This window comes from Lepus europaeus, chromosome 5 (genome assembly GCF_033115175.1).
Source record: "Lepus europaeus isolate LE1 chromosome 5, mLepTim1.pri, whole genome shotgun sequence".
Classification (NCBI taxonomy): Eukaryota; Metazoa; Chordata; class Mammalia; order Lagomorpha; family Leporidae; genus Lepus; species Lepus europaeus.
Window position 1 is genome coordinate 94,985,005 of NC_084831.1, and position 23,219 is coordinate 95,008,223.

At 36.2% G+C, this 23,219-nt stretch overlaps 1 protein-coding gene across 1 annotated transcript in view; it reads left to right on the plus strand.

Moving 5' to 3' along the window:
• The window catches only part of SLC30A7 (solute carrier family 30 member 7), a 92,642-nt gene that overhangs the window by 16,760 nt on the left and 52,663 nt on the right, over nt 1-23,219 (plus strand). The window contains exons 6-8 of the mRNA XM_062191839.1: nt 5,526-5,669; nt 16,832-16,882; nt 20,564-20,699. Of these exons, the coding sequence (XP_062047823.1) occupies nt 5,526-5,669; nt 16,832-16,882; nt 20,564-20,699 (331 nt within the window). The remainder of the gene's footprint in view (nt 1-5,525; nt 5,670-16,831; nt 16,883-20,563; nt 20,700-23,219) is intronic.

Here is a 23,219-nt window from a genome sequence, read left to right on the forward strand (position 1 = left end):
TATGTAGAGTGATATTATTTATATAAAACAGGTATCAGAAAAATCACAAAACTAATCTGGTTCCTAAAAATTATATTTGTGTGTGCATATGAAATTTATGGCATAATTGTTTTTTGAATCCTTCCATTTGGTATACATCATCTACCTTGTTTAGTTAACAGCCATATAAAGCTCTATGATGTGGGTAATCCTGGTGTATTTAACCAGTGTTCTGTGGATAGATTTTAAATTGTTTACATTTTTTTCACTAATCTATATGAAGCCTTTCTTTGTGAACATGTGCAAGAGTGTTTTCAGAGCTATGCTGTCTTATAAAGCACTTGTTAGTCACATCTGTCTATTTCAATTTAAATTGTAGTCAATTGAAGTACAATATAGAAATTTAGTTCCTTATTCACACTAGTGACACATCAAGTGTTGTCACATGACACTGCTGCTTTGGACAGTACATATGGAGAACAGTTCCATCGGCATGGAAAATTCTTTGAGTATGCTAGGGTGTAGATAGAATTGTTGGAACATAGTATATATACATTTTTAGTTTCAATAGACATTTGAACATTTTCTTCCTAAATAACTGTCTTTCATATTTACTCCCAGGAATAAATGCAAGCGCAAATTTCCTCCTGCTTACATAAGTGCATAATATTGTGGGAATAAAACTGTTAAATAGTGTCTGATTTTATTTATTTTCCAATAAGTTGAACATCTTTCTCATGTGTTTAGGTCATTCAGACTTTTCCTCTCCTGAGTATATTTTTGCTTGCTTTTCTGTTATTTTTAATATACTTATATTCATTTTTAATATTTTCTACTTTAATCCTTTGTTTTATGTGTTGCAGACATCTTTTTCTAGTGTTGTGTATATTTAAACTTTATGTAGGAATTCTTGATTTTGATATAGTTTACTTTTTGTCTTACATTTTTTCTTGTTATGTTTTCTGCTTTATTTAAATAGTTTCCCATCCCAGGGTCATAAATATAATCTCTTATATTTAATACTTTAGAAATTTTGGTTTGATGATTTTTTTCCACCTACCTTTGGTTCTTCATCTACATGTAATTTATTTTGGATGAGATGAATTAGGGCTTAATTTTTTTTCTCCTAAGTATAAATAACCAGTTTTGTTATCACAATTATGTACTTTATTATCTTAACAACTGCTCTAGGGTTTACAAGTAGCATCTAAACTTAATAAGACAATCTAGTTTAGGTCAGTAGTAACTTAATTCAGTATTACACAAAAACTACCCAAACCTCTGTTGCCCCCCCCCCCCGGACCACTGTCAAAATACATGTTTATTCAAGCCCATTGTATCTGTCCACATTTTATTACTAGAACAAAATATCCAAGGCAGGCTGCTTTATAAAGCAGAGTTTTATTTTGGCTCATGGTTCTGGAGGTCTATGGGGTTGTACCTGACAATGGCCTTCTTACTAACATAATCCCCAGGTGGCGCAGGATATCACATTACTAAAGGCAGGGATGTCTCTTGGACTGCCCTCCTCATCTTATAAAGCCACTCCTAATTAACTCTTAAGGGCTCCACCCTGATGACCGTATCTAATTCTAATTATCTCTCAAAGGCCACATCTCCAAATACCACATTCAGTTCAGTTTAATACTTGCGATGAAGAAATTTCAAACCATTGACCCTTGGGTGCACACTTAAGCCATATCCAAACCATAACTCCCATCAACAGTTTTATAATATTTATTTATTAATTGATAGAATTAAAAAGGAGACAACTGTCCAACATGGGAAGTGGGATACACAGCAGTCTCACACAATGGCAGATGCCCTAAACAGCACTCTGGCTTCAGAATCAGCCCTTGAGGCATTCAGATCTGGCTAAAAAGCCCATGAGTGTTTCTCAGGCATGGAAAGCCAAGACACTGTGGCAAAAATTGACCTAAATGAATGATCTCTGTGAGTGAGATGCCAGTGGAAAGAACAGGCCATCAAAGAAGAAGTACCTTTCTCTGAAGGGAGGAGAGAACTTCCACTTTGATTATGGTCTTGTCTAAATAAGGTCAGAGTTTGTGAACTCAAGAGGCTTCCATAGCCTTGGCAACTCATGACAAGAGCCTTGGGTGATTACTGAAGTCATAAATCAGAGTGTCAGTTGTTAAATCAACAACAGGAGTCACTGTGCACTTATTCCACCTGTAGGAGCTCTGTCCTTAATGTGTTGTGCTATGCGAATTAACGGTAAAACTAGTCTTCAAACAGTACTTTATATTTTGTGTTTCTGTGTAGGTGCAAACTGCTGAAATCTTTACTTAGTATATGCTAAGTTGATCTTCTGTATATAAAGAGAATTAAAAATGAATCTTAATGAAGAATGGGATTGGAGAAGAAGTAGGAGATGGGATGGTTTGTGGTTGGGAGGGTGGTTATGGGGGAAAACTGCTATAATTCAAAGGTTGTACTTTTGAAATTTATATTAATTAAATAGAAGTTTTTTAAAAAAAATTTATTGATGCAACTGTCTTTTAAACCACATAAGAAAATAATAGTGTTGAAAATGTGCGTACTCTTAGGGCTGGCTCTATAGCATAGCGGGTAAAGCCGCCTCCTGCATTGCTGGCATCCCATATGGGTGCTAGTTTGAGTCCTGGCTGCTTCACTTCTGATCCAGCTCTCTGCTATGGCCTGGGAAAGCAGTGGAAGATGGCCCAAGTGCCTGGGCCCCTGTACCCATGTGGGTGACCTGGAAGAAGCTGCTGGCTTCTGGCTTCAGATCGGCCCATCTCCAACCTTTGTGGCCATTTGTGAGTGAGCTCTACCTATGCCTCTTTATAACTCTGCCTTTCAAGTAAATAGTAAATCTTTTTTAAAAAATGTGTAATCTTTCTTTCATATTACTTATGTTCCTTTACTAATGTTCTTTCTTCTTGTGGATTTGAGTTACTGATTAGCGTCCTTTCATTTCACCCTGAAGGACTTGCTAATGTTTTTGAGGGACAACTTTTCATCTGGAAATGTCTTAATTTCTCCATTATTTTAAAGGAGATTTTAGTTGAATATAGAATTTTTGGTTTAGTTTTTCCCCCTAACAATTTGATATCATCTTAATGTATTTTGACAGCCATGGTTCCTTTTGAGAAGTCACTTAGTAGTTTTGTTGTGTTTCCTATGTGCATAAGTTGTTTTTGTCTTGCAGAACTTTCAAGATTTTTTTTATGTATTTGACTTCCATTGATTTGATCTTGAGGTCTCTATATAAAGCTTTTTTTTTTTTTTTAAGATTTATTTCTTTATTTGAAAGTCAAGAGTTACACAGAGAGAGAGGAGAGGCAGAGAGCAAGAGGTCTTCCATCTTCTGGTTCATTCCCCAGTTGGCCAGAATGGCCGGAATTGTGCTGATTTAAAGCCAGGAGCCAGGAGCTTCTTCTGGGTTTCCCATGTTCATGCGGGGGCCCAAGGACTTGGGCCATTTTCTGCTGTTTTCCATGCCATAGTAGAGAGCTGGATCAGAAGAGGAACAGCCATGACTAAAACTGGTGCCCATATAGGATGCTAGTGCTTTAGGCCAGGGCTTTACCACGCTGCATCACAGTGCGAGCCCCTGTAACTATTCTGCTATGGGATTGTATCTTACTGTCAAGGTTTGTTATTCATGGTGTGTGTTTTTATTGTTGTGTTATTTTTCTTCTAGGCTAATTAAGTAGATTTAAGTTGTAATCATTGAGTTTTCTGTTTGTTGTAAATTTTAAGTTTTTGTCCTTGTTTTTACCTTGCTTCCTAGAGAATCACATCTGGGCTAGTATAATTTAGTGGTCAGCTAGTGATTAGCATATTTCCCTAAATGCCAAGTTTATACATCTTCTATTTTTGCCAGTGGCATCTTTTTGAGAAAGCAAGACTTAAATTTTAGGCAGTGTAAGACATCCTTTGCTTTCACTTCCTGCTTCTGAAGGGTTTCAAGGTCAATGCGAGATGAATGATGAATTCTTCCTTGTCAAGTCTTTCTTCCACGTGTATACAGTGTGTGTATAACCTTTTAGATCCCCAGGAATATGTTGGTTTTCAAAGTTGCCTAGGGTTGTCTACTTAGGCATTTCTTTTTAATTCTCTGTCAGGCTTTTCTTTGCCACAATAGCTATCTCAGCCTTCTGCATCTGAGTTACTACTAGGAATTAGCCATTGTTTTAGTGATGTCTTGCTCCCAAACTTTGTCCTCCTCAAGCTGAGCTAGGCTCTTAAGATCCACACTGCTAAAATAAATTTTCCCAGGAAACTGAAAGTTTGGACAAAATATTGATCGTGAAGAAGGTGATGTTTTTAAGAAATCACCAAAAGACATCAACTATTTCCTTATCTGTATTCCTGCCTGACTTTTGGCTACTTTGCTCAGGTGCCAGGAAGGAAGGTAGAATGGGAATAGTTTTAAATTTAAAGGTCAAAGATTCTTGCTGTCTTACCATAGTTCAGTAGTTTCTTATGGATAAATGATTTCTAGTGTGTTTTTTTGTTGTGATTAATTGCCAGTATTCTTTTTTTTTTTTTTTTTTTGGACAGGCAGAGTGGATAGTGAGAGAGACAGAGAGAAAGGTCTTCCTTTCTGCCGTCGGTTCACCCTCCAATGGCCGCTGCGGCCAGCACATCGCGCTGATCCGAAGCCAGGAGCCAGGTGCTTCTCCTGGTCTTCCATGTGGGTGCAGGGCCCAAGCACTTGGGCCATCCTCCACTGCCTTCCCGGGCCATAGCAGAGATCTGGCCTGGAAGAGGGGCGACTGGGATAGCATCTGGCGCCCCAACTGGGACTAGAACCTGGTGTGCTGGCACCGCAAGGCGGAGGATTAGCCTGTTAAGCCATGGCGCCGGCCAATTGCCAGTATTCTGGGAATTAATGATTGTTGGTTTATGGTATGTGTTTCATAATTTTGATGTTTTCGAGAAGTGGTGGTTCACTGAGGTAATCCCTTCCACCATCCCATAGTCATGCATTTTTTCTTAAAATGTAATGCTGAATTTGTGCTGGTAATTAAAATTTTTGCAAACATGAATGATACTTATAAATTGGGTAACATTCAGTGTTTTTGTGTGCTTTTCAATAGACTCATTAAGATATTTCTTGATGGCTTGAAAGTTTTAATATTATGTTTCAAAACCTTCTTACTAAAGGCAGCAGCTTGTCTGTCTTTGTCTCATTGTGACCATTTGCAAATATTTTCTGTAATATTTGTTAGTGTGTGTGTGTTTTTACTGCTATGTCCCAGTGTCTTTAACATAGTATAACCCAAATAAATATTTCTTGAATATACAAATAACTATCTTCAAATATTTCTGTGTCCTTCTAGTCAGTACTTATTTTCATTTCCAGGAAAGTCTGTCACCTTTTTTTATGCATTCACTTTTGTCCTATAGGAATTTGGGATTATTTAAATTAATCTATAACACTTCTAACAAGTAAATGTTCATTGAATTGAATCAGGCTTTAGAGAAGATTCTTTTTAGTAGTTTCAACATTATTGTAACTATGTAATGTATTTTTCTGTTGTAACACTCTTTTCTAGGCCATGGACACAGTCATTCCCTCTTTAATGGTGCTCTAGACTCGGCACATAGCCATGGAGATCACTGCCACAGTCACGAAGTGAAACCTGGTGCTGCACATAGCCATGATCATGCTCATGGACATGGACATTTTCATTCTCATGGTGAGTATAGCCTAAAGATTTTCAGTTTGATAACCTTCCAAATACATAGAAATTGTGTAGGTTACTTTTCCTAGTTGAAGTAGTCTATTAAAAGTGTATTGTCATAAATTTTCTAAGTAATCAGTCTAAATGGTTTCTAGGCCTAGTTCATTTTTAGTATATCATGAAATTAACTCTTTTAAGTAAACATTGTAATAAAATTGCACTATTTTAAATGAATGTCAGTGAATGAGGAATAATTGCAATTTAGCAAATGAAAATAATTTTTTTTTTTTTTTTGATAGGCAGAGTGGATAGTGAGAGAGACAGAGAGAAAGGTCTTCCTTTTTGCCGTTGGTTCACCCTCCAATGGCTGCTGCAGCAGGCACATCGTGCTGATCCGAAGCCAGGAGCCAGGTGCTTCTCCTGGTCTCCCATGCGGGTGCAGGAAGGATTTGGGCCATCCTCCACTGCCTTCCCGGGCCATAGCAGAGAGCTGGCCTGGAAGAGGGGCAACCGGGACAGAATCCGGCGCCCCGACCGGGACTAGAACCCGGTGTGCCGGCGCCGCAAGGTGGAGGATTAGCCTGTTAAGCCACAGCGCCGGCCGAAAATAATTTTTTAAGTATAATGAAGCCTATTGTGTTATATAAACTTGTAAAAATACCATAGGAATTTTCAATCTTTTTTTTTTTTAATTCTTGATGTTTATTATCTAATATTTCTTTTTTGCCTTTTAACATTTACAGCATTTATATACGAAGTTATAACTTATATATCAACTTAATATTTTATTTTAAATTATAGTTTAAACAGTTTACTCATAAATATCAGGGTTTAGATTAATAGGAGATACAGTTTGATTAATCTGTTTTTTTAACCTAGAAACCTTTTATTTAAGGTATATTTATTTACAGACTTCAAACATTTCATAAATATAAATTTAGGAATAGTGATTCTTCCCACCCTATCCTCTCTCCCACTCACATTCCCACCCTCTGTCTTCCTCCCTCTCCTATTCCCATTCTTATTTCTACTAAGATCTATTTTCAAGTAAAATATACACAAAAGACTAACCCTACACAAAGTAAAGTGTTCAACAAATGGTATTACCAAAAAAAAAAAAAAAAATTAAAAACCTGTTCTTCAATAGTTGAGATAAGGGCTGTTCAAAGTCATATCATATCTCAAAGTATCAATTTCACTTCCATAGATTATGTTTTAGATACTCTATTAGTTACCACAGATAAGGGAGAACATAGGATATTTGTCTTTTGGGGACTGACTTATTTCACTAAGTAAAATGGTTTCTAGTTGTATCCACTTTGTTGCAAATTATTTCTTTTTTCTTTAGCTGCTGTGTAGTTCTCTATGGTTTACATATCCCATAATTTCTTTATCCATTCTTCTTTTGATGGACATCTGGGTGGATTCCATATCTTAGTTCTTGCACATTGAGCTATAAAAAACATGGGGACATGGATAACTTTTTAATATGATTATTTCTTTTGGTTTGGGTAAATTCCCAGGAGTGGGATGGTTGGGTCCTATGGTAGGTCTATATTCAGATTTCTGAGGTATCTTCATACTGTCTTCAACAGTGGCTATACCAGTTTATAATTCCCACCAACAGTGGATTAGGGTACCTTTACCCTACATGCTTGCTAGCCATTTGTTGTTTGTTGACTTCTACATGAAAGCCTGTCTAACTAGGGTGAGGTGAAACCTCATTGTGGTTTTGGTTTGCATTTCCCTGATGGCTAGAGATCCTGAGCATTTTCTCATGTGTCTGTTGGCCATTTGGAGTTCCTTTTTTGAAAAATGTCTGTTCAAGTCCTTTGCCCATTTCTTAACTAGATTGTTTCTTTGTTGTTGAAATTCTTAAGCTTTTTATAGATTCTGGATATTCACCCTTTATCAGTTGCAAGGTTTACAGATATTTTCTCCCATTCTGTTGGTTGCCTCTTCACTTTGCTGAGTAATTTCTTTCACAGTGCAGAAGCTTCTCAATTTGATATAATCCCATTTGTCAATTTTGTCTTTAATTGCCTATGCTCTGGGGTCTTTTCCAAGAAGTCTTTACCTGTGCCAATGTCTTCCAGGGTTTACTCAATGTTCTTTAATAATTTGATGGCATCAGGTTGTAGATTTATGTCTTTAATCCATTTTGAGTTGATTTTTATATAAGGTGTAATGTAGGGGGTCTTGCTTCATACTTCTGAATGCTGAGGTCTAGTTTTCCCAGCACCATTTGTTGAAGAGACAGTCCTTGCTCCAGGGCTTGATTTTAGATCCTTTGTCAAAGATAAGTTGGTTGTAGTTGCGTGGATTGATTTCTGGGGTTTCTACTTGGTTCCATTGGTCCACCCATTTTTTTTTTTTTTTATGATAGTACCAGACTATTTTGATTAAAACTGCCCTGTAATATGTCTTGAAATCTTGTATACTGGGGCCGGCGCTGTGGTATAGCAGGTGAAGCCGCCGCCTGCAGTTCCAGCATCCCATATGGGCGCTGGTTCGAGTCCCAGCTGCTCCACTTCTTATCCAGCTCTCTGCTATGGTCTGGGAAAGCAGTGGAAGATGGCCCACATCTTGGCACCTGCGCCTGCATGGAAAACCTAGAAGAGACTCCTGGCTTTGAATCAGTGCAGCTCTGACTATCGTGGCCATCTGGGGAGTGAACCAGCAGATGGAGGACCTTTCTCTCTCTGCCTCTGCTTCTCTATCACTCTGCCTCTCAACTAAATAAATAAATCTTAAAAAAAAAAAAAAGAAATCTTGTATGTTGATGCCTCTGGGTTTGTTTTTGTTATATAAGATTGCTTTAGCTATTCAGGGTCTCCTGTGTTTCCATATGAATTTCAGCATTTTTTTTTATATCTAAGAAGAATGTCCTTGGTATTTTAATTGGGATTGCATTGGATCTATAAGTTGCTTTCAGTTGTATGGACATTTTGATGATATTGATGCTTTCAATCCATGGACATGGAGGATTTATCCATTTTTTTTGTGTCGTCTTCTGTTTCTTTCTTTAATGTTTTATAATTTTCATTGTAGAGATCTTTGATGTCCTTGGTTAAATTCTTGAGTTGTTGATTTCCAGCTTCATTCTGTTGTGGTCAGAGAAGATGCATGGTATGATTTTGATTTTTTTGAATTTGTTGAGACTTGCTTTATGGCCTAGCATATGGTCAATCCTAAAGAAAGTTCAATGCACTGGTGAAAAGAATGTGTGTTCTGAAACTGTAGGTTGAAAAGTTCTGTAGATATCCTTTGGGTCCATTTGGTCTGTAGTGCAAATTAACTCTGTTGTTTCCTTGCTGATTTTCTGTCTGGTTGATTTGTCCGTTACTGAAAGTGGGGTATTGAAGTACCTCATTACTATCCTAAGACCTGTATGTTGGGTTGTTTCATAGTATCTCATAAATCTCCAACAATGTTTTTATTTTTCTAATTTCTAATTTTTTTTTTTGGTCTGACTGTAAAATTTTCAGAGATTTGTCTTCTAACTTGGATATTCTTTCTTCTGCCTCACCAAGTTTGTTGTTAATGCTTTCCACCGCATTTTTTATTTGATCTATTGAATTCCTTATTTCTAATATTTTATTTTGATTTCTCTTTAAAATTTCAATTAATTCCTTTTCTGGCATTTCATCAATCTCTTCATCTTCACATTCCAGTTTTGAAGGGTTGTTGTGTTCCTTTGGGGATGTCATGTTTTCTTCCTTATTCTTATTTCTTGAATTTCTGTGTTTATTTTTAGGTGTTTGTTGAGATACCTATTGTTTTTTTTTTTTCTTTCCCCTCTGGTTGCTTTTATCTTTGTAATGTGCCTCTGAGGCTTAGTGGAGTGTCTTTTCTTTCACTGAATACTCAGAGGCATGTGCTAAGTGTGGCCAGGGTGCTTTGTTCAGTGCTCCAGGATGAAGGAAGTGTTTAAGCTGACACCCTAGTTAAGCATGGTAAATCTCCTTTTTTAATCAGTAAGAAGGATTTGATGCGCTTTGTTGGTGTAGTCTCATGCTCACCTCCTCTCCACCAGGGCCACCTATGCCCAGTTGCTAGCCCCAGTGGGTGCAATATTCATCCGTACTGCCACAGGAACCACATGAAGGATCTCTGCAGTCCTCGGTGTGGGCACAGATCTTACAGCAATGACCCTCCCCTGGCAATCAGGGAACCCCTAGTATGTGGAGCTGCCCATAAAGACTGTCCAGAAACAGCCACATCCTGTGCTCTCCCATGCAGCCACAGTGTGTTTCCACAGTTCCAGCACACAAAGTCCCCACAGTCACGGGGCATGGAGGATCCACTCTTCCCTGCCAATCTGTCCCGTCCAGAGAGACAGAGACACTCCCAGAGCCAGATGTGTTTGGGTACTTTGCCCAGGCAGCCTAAGCCCCAGAGCCTGTGATGTGCCGGGAGGCTGGGGGCACCTCACAGTCCTACATGGGCACCCAACTCCCTGTCAATTCTCCCAACAGACTCAGGAATCTCCTCTTAGCTGGTTGCTGAGAGCTCAGACAGAAGCTGGTGCAGATGCTATGTATATCCAAAATAGCATCTGCCATCTCTAGCTAGTTACTGAATGCTGTTGTTGGGTGGTAGAAGAGAGAGAAACGTACCCCGTTCTTCCTTCTAGGTTAGCAGGTATACCCTCCCCACAGGGCTCCAGGTCTAACTCACACTTGGCCTTCCCCACAGCTTTATTACCAATGGCTTGGGATGCTGAAGTCTGGTCTCACCTCACTCTCTAAAGCTGGTGCTGAGATTCTTGACTGTTCAGGTGCTGTGTTGTGTTCATATTCATGCTGAGTGTCCACACCATCCATTTAGATCCATCGTGTCCCTTTAACTTGCATGGAGTTTCCACTGAAGTTTATCCCCCTAACTCTTCTCTGAGATCGCACTCTCTCCACTTTTTTTTAACTGTCTTCCCGTTAGACTGGAACAGTAAGTACCCTCCTTATTCTGCCATCTTGGATTCTCTTGGTTAATCTTTAAATAGACTGTGCTTAAATATTATTTGTACTTGGTGCATAGACAGACTCCTGAAGATTTAGATTTGAAAATATGATGGGAACCTTGGGAACTGAAAATTCTAAGCTCTTAATTTTTCAGTCTTTAAATTTAACTACCTTAATGAAATATAATTAATACACAAAAAGATATACATGTTTAGTGTATACAACTTGATGTATTTGGAGATAAATGTACCAGTAAAACTGTCACCTCAATTTACATCATAGACATACCTATCACTACCAAAAATTTTCTCTTGTAATTTACTTATTCTTATTTACCTATTTAGATTAGAAAACTTAATATAAAACCTATCCAGTTGGCAAATTGTTAAATATACAAATGGTATTGGCTGGCGCCACGGCTCACTAAGCTAATCCTCCGCCTGCGGCGCCAGCACCCTGGGTTCTAATCCTGGTTGGGGCGCCGGATCCTGTCCCGGTTTCTCCTCTTCCAGTCCAGCTCTCTGCTGTGGCCCGGGAATGCAGTGGAGGATGGCCCAAGTGCTTGGGCCCTGCACCTACATGGGAAACCAGGAGGAGGCACCTGGCTCCTGGCTTCGGTTTGGCACAGCGCCAGCCATACCGGCCCTTTGGGGGGTGAACCAATGGAAGGAAGACCTTTCTCTCTCTCTCTCTCACTGTCTAACTCTGCCTGTCAAATATATGTATATATATATATACACACACACACACACAAATGGTATTAACACACACACACAAATGGTATTAATGGTAGGCACAAAGGATGTAACTGAAACTTTGTATTTGTACTAATACTTTCCCCTTTGTATCTCCCTCCTATCTCTGGCAACCACCATTCTACTCCTTATAAATTTGACTATTTTAAATTCCTCATGTAAGTGGTATCATGTAATGTTTGTCATTCTTATCTGGCTTAGCATAATGTTCTCCAAGTTAATCCATGTTTTTTTCAAGTAGCAGAATTTCCTTCTCTTTTAAGGCTGAATAATATTCCATTATATATTTGTGCATTTTGTGCACACCACATTTTCTTTATGCATTGATTTTTGATGGAACTTTAGATTGCTTCCATGTCTTGACTATGGTGAATTAATGCACTAGTGAACATGGAAGTTCAGATGGCTCCTTGAGATCCTAATTTGAGTTTCTTTGCATATTTTTCCAGAGTGGGTTTGCTGGTCATATGGTGGTTTATTTTTAACTTTTTTAGGAAGTTCCATTGTGTTGTATATACTGGCTACACTAATTTACATTCCCACCAAGAGTGTACAAATGTTCCCTTTTCTCCACATTCTCACCAACACTTATTAACAGGTGTGAGATGTCATAGCTTGTCCTTTTCATATCCCTGTTGGCCATGTGGAGTCCTCTTTGGAAAGATTTCCGTTCATTTTTTAGTCGTGTTATTTATTTTTCTGCTCCTGAGTTATATGAGTTGTGTATATATTTTAGACATTAATTCTTTATCAGATATATAGTTTACAAATATGTTGTGCCATTCCATCAGTTGTCTTTTCCTTTTGTTTATGTCCTTTGCTGTGCAGAAGCTTTTTGTTTGGATGTTATCCCACTAGTCTATTTTTGCATATGTTGCCTGGGTTATTCTAAAATTTGCCTTATTTTTGTAATGATTACAAAAATGCTTTGAAACCTTAGTTTTCCAATTTGCTTTAAGCATCCCAAAATAATTTTGAAAAACTGTATATCCTTCACACATTTATAAGATGATTTCTTTTAAATTTTGGTCAAACAATTGCAAAGAATGTAATTTCTGACACATTTTAGGTTACATTTTAGAATGAAACTTCATGATTCTTGGAATTAAAAGATACATTTACCTTGGTATAAAAATTTTGAAATCCATGCATACGAAATCTTCAACGTTGTGAAAATTCACTTTGTGGATGGATTTTAAAAACTTTTTGCATCAGAATGCACTTAGCTTTTAATTCCATTTCCATGTTGTCTCATATTTGAAATATGTATATTTATTAGATAACTTGAGCTATTTTTTCTATTTTTATAGAGAAATAATAATTAAATGTCATAAAGCAGGATTTTTATATCAGTTCAGTTCCCATTTTTCATCTTTATGATGCTAAGAAAACTTAAATAGAGGAATACTATTATAACAGTTTCAGTTTTTTAAACACTTTTATAAATAAGTTTCAAAATCTACAATGATCTAGAATCAAAAAAATTTTTTTTTTTTTTTTTTTGACAGGCAGAGTGGACAGTGAGAGAGAGAGACAGAGAGAAAGGTCTTCCTTTGCCGTTGGTTCACCCTCCAATGGCCGGCGCGGTTGGTGCGCTGCGGCCGGCGCACTGTGCTGATCCGATGGCTGGAGCCAGGGGCTTCTCCTGGTCTCCCATGGGGTGCAGGACCCAAGCACTTGGGCCATCCTCCACTGCACTCCCGGGCCACAGCAGAGAGCTGGCTTGGAAGAGGGGCAACCGGGACAGAATCCGGTGCCCCGACCGGGACTAGAACCTGGTGTGTCGGTGCAGCAAGGCGGAGGATTAGCCTAGTGAGCCATGGCGCCGGCCCAAAAATTTTTGTTAATTTATTAATTCTGTGTTCTATTAGCTAATACCTACATTTTAATCAGAGCAAAAAATTGGGAACCACATGGCTTATAAATGGACTTGTTAATCCATTATTAAAGCCTTTTTTCCCCTTATATTGCACACCAACATTTTCTAGTGACTCCTTGTTTGTTGCTGTAGAATTGTTTTTTAAATACAATGAGCAGTGCACTGCAGTTAGATTCCATTTAGGTGAAATGTAGGTATATTTTGTCAAGAAGGAGAAGAGTAGATCAGCAAGAAGTTGCATGGCCTTGAGGAATTCTCAGGCAGATCAGTTTTAGAAAAGCTTTTGAATTTTTGTGAATCTACAAATAGAGTCCCGTGCATTTATTCTTCTTAACTCCAACACTTCATTTATCCTTGCCTTAAACTCTGAATTACTCTTTTACCCACTGTAGTCAGTGATTACTTTTCACAAGGTATAACATGGCATAATCATGTGATCCTGTAATTATCCTAGAATTTCAACTGACTGTTTATGAGATTCAACACAGACAAAATTGAAATGAAAAGGAACAACTGTCCATTAACAGAGTCTAGCACAGACCTAGCATATAGGAACAACTTATTAAACACTGGGTTCATGAATGTTTAAGTGCTATTTATATTTATTTTTAAATCTTATTAAATGCTGAAAAATCCTTCTCCAGGTTTAATTTCTCTTCCACCTCCAAACCCCAAAAAGCCAAATAACTTAAGTTGCATATTGTTTGTCCAAAATGTTTCAGATTTTGAATTTTTTCAAATTTTTAGAATATTTGCGTAGCCTTTACTTCCTGAACATCCAGATTTTGCAGCATTTTAGATTAGAAAATGAGATTAGGATTACTTGGTGAGGAGGTATACAAGATGTAATTTTTAAAAATTGCTAGAAAAGGCCGGTGCCGCAGCTCACTAGGCTAATCCTTCACCTGCGGTGCTGGCATCCCAGGTTCTAGTCTCGGTTGGGGCACCGGATCCTGTCCCGGTTGCCCCTCTTCCAGGCCAGCTCTCTGCTGTGGCCCGGGAATGCAGTGGAGGATGGCTCAGGTCCTTGGGCCCTGCAGCCGCATGGGAGACCAGGAGGAAGCACCTGGCTCCTGGCTTCAGATCAGCGCAGCGTGCCAGCCATGGTGGCCATTTGAGGGATGAACCAACGGAAGGAAGACCTAAAAAAAAAAAGAAAAAAACATTGCTAGAAAAGACATGTTTTAGGTTTTAATACAATACTTATTTTGGTAAACTAGAGACAAATGTTTAAAAATTTCATCAAATACATTTGTTCAGAGTCATACAACTTGTACAGTAACCTCATTGCGCATTCCAGTTACCATTATTGTCAACAGGAGTATTGGCTATTGCTTGGAGTTTTAAATTTTCATTCGTGTGCCAAGCATGTTCTAAGTGCTTCTCATACATTAAGTTTTTAAATACTCTAAATATTTATTCTGATGTGGTAGATACAGCGGTTGTCGCCATTTTCTAAGTAATGAACTGAAGCACACAAAGAGGTCATAAGTACTAGTAAATAGAAAATCTAGGATTTGAGCACAAAGAATCTGACTTTAAAAATTTGTGTTCTTAACTGTCATTCTGCCCTAAATATTGTGTAAGCCAAGTATGGGTACAAAGGTAAAAGGAATATGATTTCATTTTGCTTCTAAGAGACATTCTACTATCACAAGGAAATACTGTGAGCTTCATATTTACTGGAGTCCTACACTGTGAGTGTAGCAAGCTGTATTTTTGAAAAAACACTTAAATTTCAGTAACGTAAGCAATAAATCGCCTTTAGGTTGTTAGGATACGGAAAGTGAGGACTTAACTCATGGCAGTTTGGGGATCCAGACTCCTTCTATTTGTGGAATTCCTAACTGATGGAAGGTTCTAGTGGATTCTTTGCCTCAAACTGGAGGGAAAATACATAGGTGATTATGTTAGATGTTCTTAGGAGCCTGGCAGTGGTTTGCATGTCAAATTTCTTTGTCTGCAACTCAGTGTTAGAGCACCATCTAACTTAAGGGAGCATAGGAAATGGAGCCTAGTTGTGTACCCAACAGGAAAAAGAAATGGGTTTGCTAAGCAACTAGTGATAACATACTGGTTATCTGGGAGGGGTTCTAGATTTCATTTTGATGGAAATTGCACACAAGTACTTAAAGTTCGTGGAAGAATGAGATTAAGAGATAAGTTTATTTTGGTTAAAAAAATTGAAATTCATGCATAGCTTTTTCAAAATGTACATTTTCCATGAACCTTTTGAAGACCTTCTGTATTTTTTAACTATTTCATTAGCATAGCAGAATCTACCCTTTAAAATAGTGATTTCGAAAATGTTTTGGGGAAGGCATTGTGATACAGCTGGTTAAGCCGCTGCCTGTGACACTGGCATCCTATATGGGCAACAGTTCGAGTGCTGGCTGCTCCATTTACAGTCGAGTTCCCTGCTCATGCACCTGGGAAAGCAGTGGAAGATGGCCCAAGTACCTGGGTCTCTGCCACCTACATGGGAGACACAGATGAAGTTCTAGGCTCCTAGCTTTGGTCTGGCGAGGCTAAATGTAGCCACTTGGGGAGTGAACAAACAAATGGAAGATTACTCTCTCCATCTGTGTGTCTCTGTCTCTTTGTCTTTCTCTCTATATAACCACCTTTCAAATTAATATCTTTTTTTAAAATGTCTTTATCTAGACCTATTACTAGAAAGGGCCATCTGATGCCTTGATCAGTAGTTTCATTTTTAAAACAGTGCCACTTTTAAGTATCAGCTGGGCATTCTGGGTAGCTTCTTTTTCCTTCCCACATCGCCATATATAGTCAGAAAATAGGGTTGTGTAGCCTTATGCTTTTGTGTTTTGCTGTCGCCTTATTGCAGATCATTGTATTGGTACTCTGTCAAAGCAGTAGTGAATGATAAGCATACATAGGCTTTTGCTGCTGTGGGCCAAGAACCAATGAGTACAGGCTGGTACTCATTTAGTGGTGATCAGAAAGCTTGTCAGTCTTCCTGATAATCTTTTAATACAAGTGTTGCTCTTCTTTTACCTTATTTACCTATATTCTGCTTTTATGTTATAGCTGACCTGTAATCCTCAAAGTATTTAAGTAGAAATTATATCAATGTTTTCATCTTTTTTACCATAAGAATCTTATTTCTTCTGTATGAAATGCTTGACACATATAAAATATATTGAAAAACAAATGTTTGTCTTAGTCAGGGTATCCTAAATTCTGTCCTGGTTTCATTTCTTGGACCTCTTATAACTTCATGCAGTACATTTGATTTTATCTGAATTTTTCAATTGTAAGACTGCAGAAGATATTTTAGGCATATTGAAGATATTGACAGTGTTGTTAATTTCCTGTGCTTTTAACTCTTTGATACAGTTTCCAAAATACTCTGTACCATTGATATATTTTAAAACTGCCTCCACTGGATTTACCTATACTTAATTACTTTATTAAATTTTAAAAATAATTTTTAGGTGTGATATGGCTATATATTCATTCATCCTTAATGATACGTTTGAATGAAAAGGACTTTGAATTGAAAAATTTGAGTCAGAATTGAAGGTATGTTTTAAAATAATTTAACTTAATTCTCTACAGATGGTCCCTCTTTAAAAGAAGCACCAGGACCCAGCAGACAAATTTTGCAAGGTATGACAAGCAGTTTGTGTGTTTCTCAGTTTTATAAAAGTAGTTTCATAGTTTTGAGTTCTCTGATGTTTTCCTTTAAGAAAAATACATGACTTAATATTTATGTTTAAACAGACTTCTTGGTGATTATTTTATATATGTTATGAGGTATACTAGCAGATATTCTTTTGCCACTTGACTTTCTTAGGTTTAATTAAAAAAATACTCAGAAACTATCTTACTTAACTGTAGGTAAATGTACTATAAACACAGGCCTGTGTGCTGTAATAGTATGTTTGCTTTCATGGGATTACTGCATAATTTACTCGAATATTGTTATGCTGTAAGAGAGCTCAGAGCTAAACATGTAATGCAGAATGAGACCTTCATCATATTTATAGGTGTCAACTGATGATACCTGAACAGAAGCTTCCAGATCATGGTATATTAAAAGTTATACATGTCAGAGAAAATCAGTCTTGTCTATAAACTGTAGTTTTCTTTTTTTTGAAATATGAACCAATCATTGGTTCTGAGTTTCTACTTAGACTTTGTAGTCAAGGTTTCCTCAATCTCAGCTCCCTGTCTCACTATGTTTATTAAATTTGGTTTCAATCTGACTTTTTCAGTAGCCTCTGATCTAATTTCCATTGCACCTGTTTCTCCACTATTTCTTGATGAAACTTTTTGTATTTTCACTGTGAATGTGGTCCTCCATTCTGAAAAATTTATTTTTATCAGGCTTAAATATATCTTTTAGTCACTAATGTTCCAATATAAAATATTTAGAGTTGTTTTAAACGGCATTTGCTTAAATAGCTTGTTTTCATGCATATTTGATCCATATATATTAAGTGTTATAAATTAGCCTTGCTAATTTTTAGTTTTGAGAATCATCATATGTTGGAGGAAAGAAAGATCTGCCTTCATAATTATTTTTATAAAAGCTTTTATGACAATAAATTCTAGGGTGATTAAAACACTATTTGGAATATCCACAGCCTCTATTAAAATATCTGCGTTTGAATCCTGGCTGTTCTAGCTCTGGCTTTCTGCTGATGCAACTGAGCAACAAGTGTTGGCTCAATTACTTGGGACCCTGGCACCCACATGGGAGACCAAGACTGAGTTCTGGGCTCCTTGCTTCTGCCTGGCCCAGCACCAATTGTTGTAGGCATTTGGGATTGAACCAGTGTCTCTGCTTCTCTTTCTTTGTCTCTCTTCTTTTCAAATAAATAAAAATGAATTTTTTAAAACTCTGAAAATTCTTGGGGCCGGCATTATGGCATAGCAGGTTAAATCACTGCCTTCAGTGCTGACATCCCACATAGGCAATGGTTCATGTTCCAACTACTACAATTCTGATACAGTTCCCTGATAATGGTCTGGGGAAAGCAGTGGAGAACGGCCCAAATGTTTGGGCCCCTGCCACCCACATGGGAGACGCGGATGAAGCTCCTGCTCCTGGCTTTGGCCTGGCCCTGCACTAGTCATTGCAAATATTCTTTGCAGCTACCTGGGGCTGAACTAACAGATAGATCTCTCTCTCTCTCACCCTTCTTCTCTCCCTCCCTTCTTCTCTCTGTCACTCTTTGGAAAAAAAAAAATGTCTTTTATAAAAAAATAAAAAAAATTTTTAAGATTCTGTATTTTCCAAAAATCTATCAATATATGGTGACTGAAGCATCTCAATTGATAGCAGAAGAGTAGAGAAAACTGCCTGGTATTAAAACTTGGCTGTAAAACAATCACACAGATACTCACATATGCAAAACCATGAGTTAATCTAATTTTTAAATTTGCTACATCTTGACTGTGGTCCTTGACTTATTAATTTTTGGAAGAATTAGTTTGTCAGCATCATATAAAGTCTTCTAAGGAATGAAGTTTATGTAGTAAGTTAAACAGTTTATATTTCTTTTCTTTAGTGATTTTTTTTTCACAGATACTAGAAAGTGAGAAAGGCTTAGATGGTTAATGACACTTGCCTTTAAAGCTGATTTTCTGCTTAACAAATAAGAGGCTGGTAGGTACTTTCCAATCCAAGGAAAATCAAGAGCAAATAGCTTTTTCTTTTTTATTTTCTTTTTAATGTTTAGAGCTATTTTAATTTCTGACTCATTTAAAATACTTATAAAAGAATATAAAACTTTGGCCTGGGCATTTGGTGCAACAGGTAGGATGCTTCTTGGGATGCCTGAGTTCCATATCAGAGTGCCTTGATTGAGTACCATCTTCTTTGCTTCTGAGAAGATGCTTCTCCAGCTTCCTGCTAATGCATGCCTGGCAAGGCAGCGGTTGATGGCTCAAGTACTTGAGTCCCTGCCATTCACATGAGAGACCTGGATGTAGTTCTAGGCTTCTGGCTTCTCCCTGAGCTAGCCTTGGCTGTTATGAGCATTTGGGAAATGGACCATGGGATAGTCAATCAATCTCATCTACCTTTCAGAAACATTTTTAAAAATGTATTTTAAAAATATGTAAGTGTTAAAAGTATGTATTGTACACAACAGTTTCTAACTGAAGATCCTCTAATAACTTCTGCTATGGATTGTTTTCCAGTGTAATTTTTAAGTTCAAGTGATCAAAACGCATTAATCTATTTAATTCTTGCTGAATGCTATACAAATGAAAAAGTATATGTAGATAGTTGGATATGAGTTATATTTGGTATAAAACTAGTTATAAAATTCCACAGTAGCAGTTTATTGAAATGTAATTTCCTAATACACATTAAGATTCTATTGGACATATTAATGGTCAACTTTTAAATTATTAAAAGAATTTTTTACTTTAAGTAGATCTGTGTTCTTACACCTAAAGATAATTATAGTTTACCTATTATTGCTCAGTAAATAATAAAAAAGGAAAAATGAAGTATTTTCTAAAGTAGGTACATGCTTTTCATTCATCAGTTGTTTCCAAATATTGTAGCTGATGGTGTTGAAGAATGTTCTGTTTTAATAAGTCATTGTTAAAGTTCAAATTTTATCTATTAAAGATATAAATGTTGACTAATTTTTGTATCATTCAAGTCTTTTTAGAAACATTATATATGAAACTTGACATTTTTAATGACTTTCCATGCATTTTTCTATTTTAATAAATAAAAGTTCAACATATTTTATATTAATTTAAAAATACTCAAATTGCTACCTTCTCTTGCATTAAGATTAAGCATAGAATATAACTAATTTAGGTAACATTACCTTTAGGATAATTAACAAATATTTCTAGATAAGTAGTTTATATGAAATTCTAGTCTCAAATGGTAATAATTTTCATAACCAGCAGAGGGCTCTCTGTGTACATTTTTTGTAGTTAAATATTTTCTTGGCCAATTTTTTTTAGCCTAATGCAGTTTTCTTTTCCTAACAAATTAAATTTTCAACTCTTTTAGTTAGAAACAGATATTCACAAACACTATTTTCTCTTATTCTTCTATTATATTATATCATTAAGAAAAAATATAATTTACCAGATCTTTTACCCTCCATTGATTTGAAAAATAAAGATTACTTCAAGTCACAATTTATATAAACACTGTACTGTTACCTAGTTATTAAAGTGAATATGCATAGTAACTGATTTTTCAAATTGATATTTTGCTTTTTTATATATATGTAAATTATGGCTTCAATAAATATTTGTATTTTAAATTAATCAGGAAATATTTTGATTTTTATTATGCTGTATTTCTAGGTGTATTTTTACACATTCTAGCAGATACACTTGGGAGTATCGGTGTAATTGCCTCTGCCATCATGATGCAAAATTTTGGTCTGATGATAGCAGATCCTATCTGTTCAATCCTTATAGCTTTGCTTATAGTTGTAAGGTAAGTGTTACTATGTTGCTTTTTAGTGTTAAAAGGAGATTTAGGTACTAGATGTGTTACTTAAATTACAGATATGAAATACAAATTATTATATTGGTTTTCCTTAGTCTTTAAGAAATTCCTATATAGATTTTGTCATCGTCATATTGTTTCTGTGTTCGCTCTTTATTTTTTTGTTTACAGTTTGATGATTCTTTTTGGAGTCTGGCATTTAAGCTTTTTGGTCATAATTCAAATCAATAATACTTTTCTTAAACCTACCACTGTATCCTTAGCGTAAATTGTTGCAAGTATAATATAATGTATTAATTATAGTTAGAATATCATTCCTTTGACAGCCGTATATTACACTTTCAGGTGCAAAGAAAAATCAATGTTTTCTCTGCTAGAACTCTTTAATTATACAGTCATGTTATCGTATCAGAATTCTTATAAAAATCTTTACTGAAATAAATTTGAAAATAAATGTAAATCACAATATTCTTGAAAGAGTATCTGCTTCTTAGCTGTTTGTCATTCTGTTGCTAGCCAGAGCAACCATAAACATGAAAAGGTATTTGTATATAGGTATATAAAATTTCAATAAATGTTTGCTGTTTTTAGTTTCTTAAGTTCTCTTTTTCTAAGCAATTTTATTATTGGTTTAATTTTTATCAGAATAATAAAAGAATATGTTCCTTTATTTTACAGACTTTAGAGACCTTAAAAATTACATTTATACGTTCTAATTAGACTGTTTTTATTTTTCCATATGATTTTATTGTCAATAAAACTTTTGTAATGATACCAAAGACATACTTGAGGCTAGACTATGTTAACTTTTATAGTACATTGTTGACCAGAATAAATTTAGTAGATTACAATGAAATGGCAATGTTAAGATTAATCATAAGTGGCTATTTTAAAATTCTTGAATAAAATAAGAGGTGCTACTTAAATTATGTATTTAGCAGGAAGCAACCCTGCTAAACAAGTGGTCTAAACAACAATTGTACCTGTTATGGGCTATAGTGTGCCTTTTCAACACATGTATACAATGTAAGTGATCCAAACAGGGTTATTGTCATTTGCCATTCTTTGACATTGCTTTATAATTGGATTCTTGGAGCTTTTTCTGTTTGTTGATAAACTATATACTCTATGCTATATTACTATGAACTGTAATTTCTTTGTTACTTCTTAGCAGTATTATCTTTGTATTCACTTTTCCTCATTTCCATATATCTCACTTATATCCTGCTTGGAAAACTGTTAACAATCTCCAGCTTGACCTCTTTCTACCTCTTGAAACTCTTTCTTTAATAAGAATTATGTTACATATAAAAATTATCTTGCTTTAAATTTTTTCAGTGACTTTATTTCCTTTGGAGAGTCTGAAGTCCTTTATAGGGCTTCAGGACATTGTCCCTGTTTACCATTCAGTCTCTCAGTACTTCTCTGTTCATGCTGAGAGAGCCAGTTACCTTATTTTCAGTTACATGCTACCAGCTCTGGATTCTGAATTTGCTCATATTTCTTCTATCCAAAAAACTCTTATACTGTGCCTTCTTGCCTTCCTCCTTCTCCCACCCACAAAGACACACACACACACACACACACGTCTCATGACTACTCATGCTTCAGATCAGATTCAATTTAAATGGATGTCTTCAAGAAGCATTGCCTGTTTCTTTACTTTCCAGGCTAGGTTTAGTATATACTGGTGACAGCTGTTGCAGTACGCTTTCATGGTATTTACTTACTGTACTGAAGTAGCCTATTTTATTGTCTTCTTTCAAGGTCTGTGACTCTTTTTCCATTGTTTTGAAGTTAGCCCCTGATTCTGCCTGGCAAAAATGTTGGTATATGTTGAATTTAAATCAAAAGAAATTCCTGTTTTTTCAGCCTCAGAGCATTACCATCTCTAATCCCTAAAATGAATTCTTACTTAATTCTGTTCTCATTCTATTATTCTACAAGTAAAAATAAACAAACACACACAGAAAGGTTTTTACTGAAATATAATATTTTAAAAACAGCACAAATCATCTTCAGCAGATATTTATTGAGTAGATCCTCTTACCAGGTAATACCAAGATTCCAGCTGTTTTCATTATACGTGAAAGAAACGACAAAATAATAAATGAATCATTCAAATATCAAGGAATTATTTGTATTGTACAAAGATAATGTTATACAAGGACTGAGTTCCTTCTTTAAATTGAATAATAAGAGAAGTCTTTTGAAGAGGGGACGTTTAAGCTGAAGTTTGAATTTCCTAAGAGAGCTTATCAGAGGAAGAACATTCTAGTCTAGGGACCAGCTGTTATAAAAGTCCTGGGGTGCAAACAACTTTGGACCTCAAAGGAAGTCAGTATGGCAGAACCACTATCATACAGAGTGTAAGAAGAAAATGGTTTGTGAAATGGTTAGAGAAATAGGCTGGGGAAATTACCCAGGATTAGGAGTTTGAATTTTTTTCCAAGAAAAATGAGAAATAATTAGGGAATAATAAAATATTATTTTGCTTTTAAAAGTCAT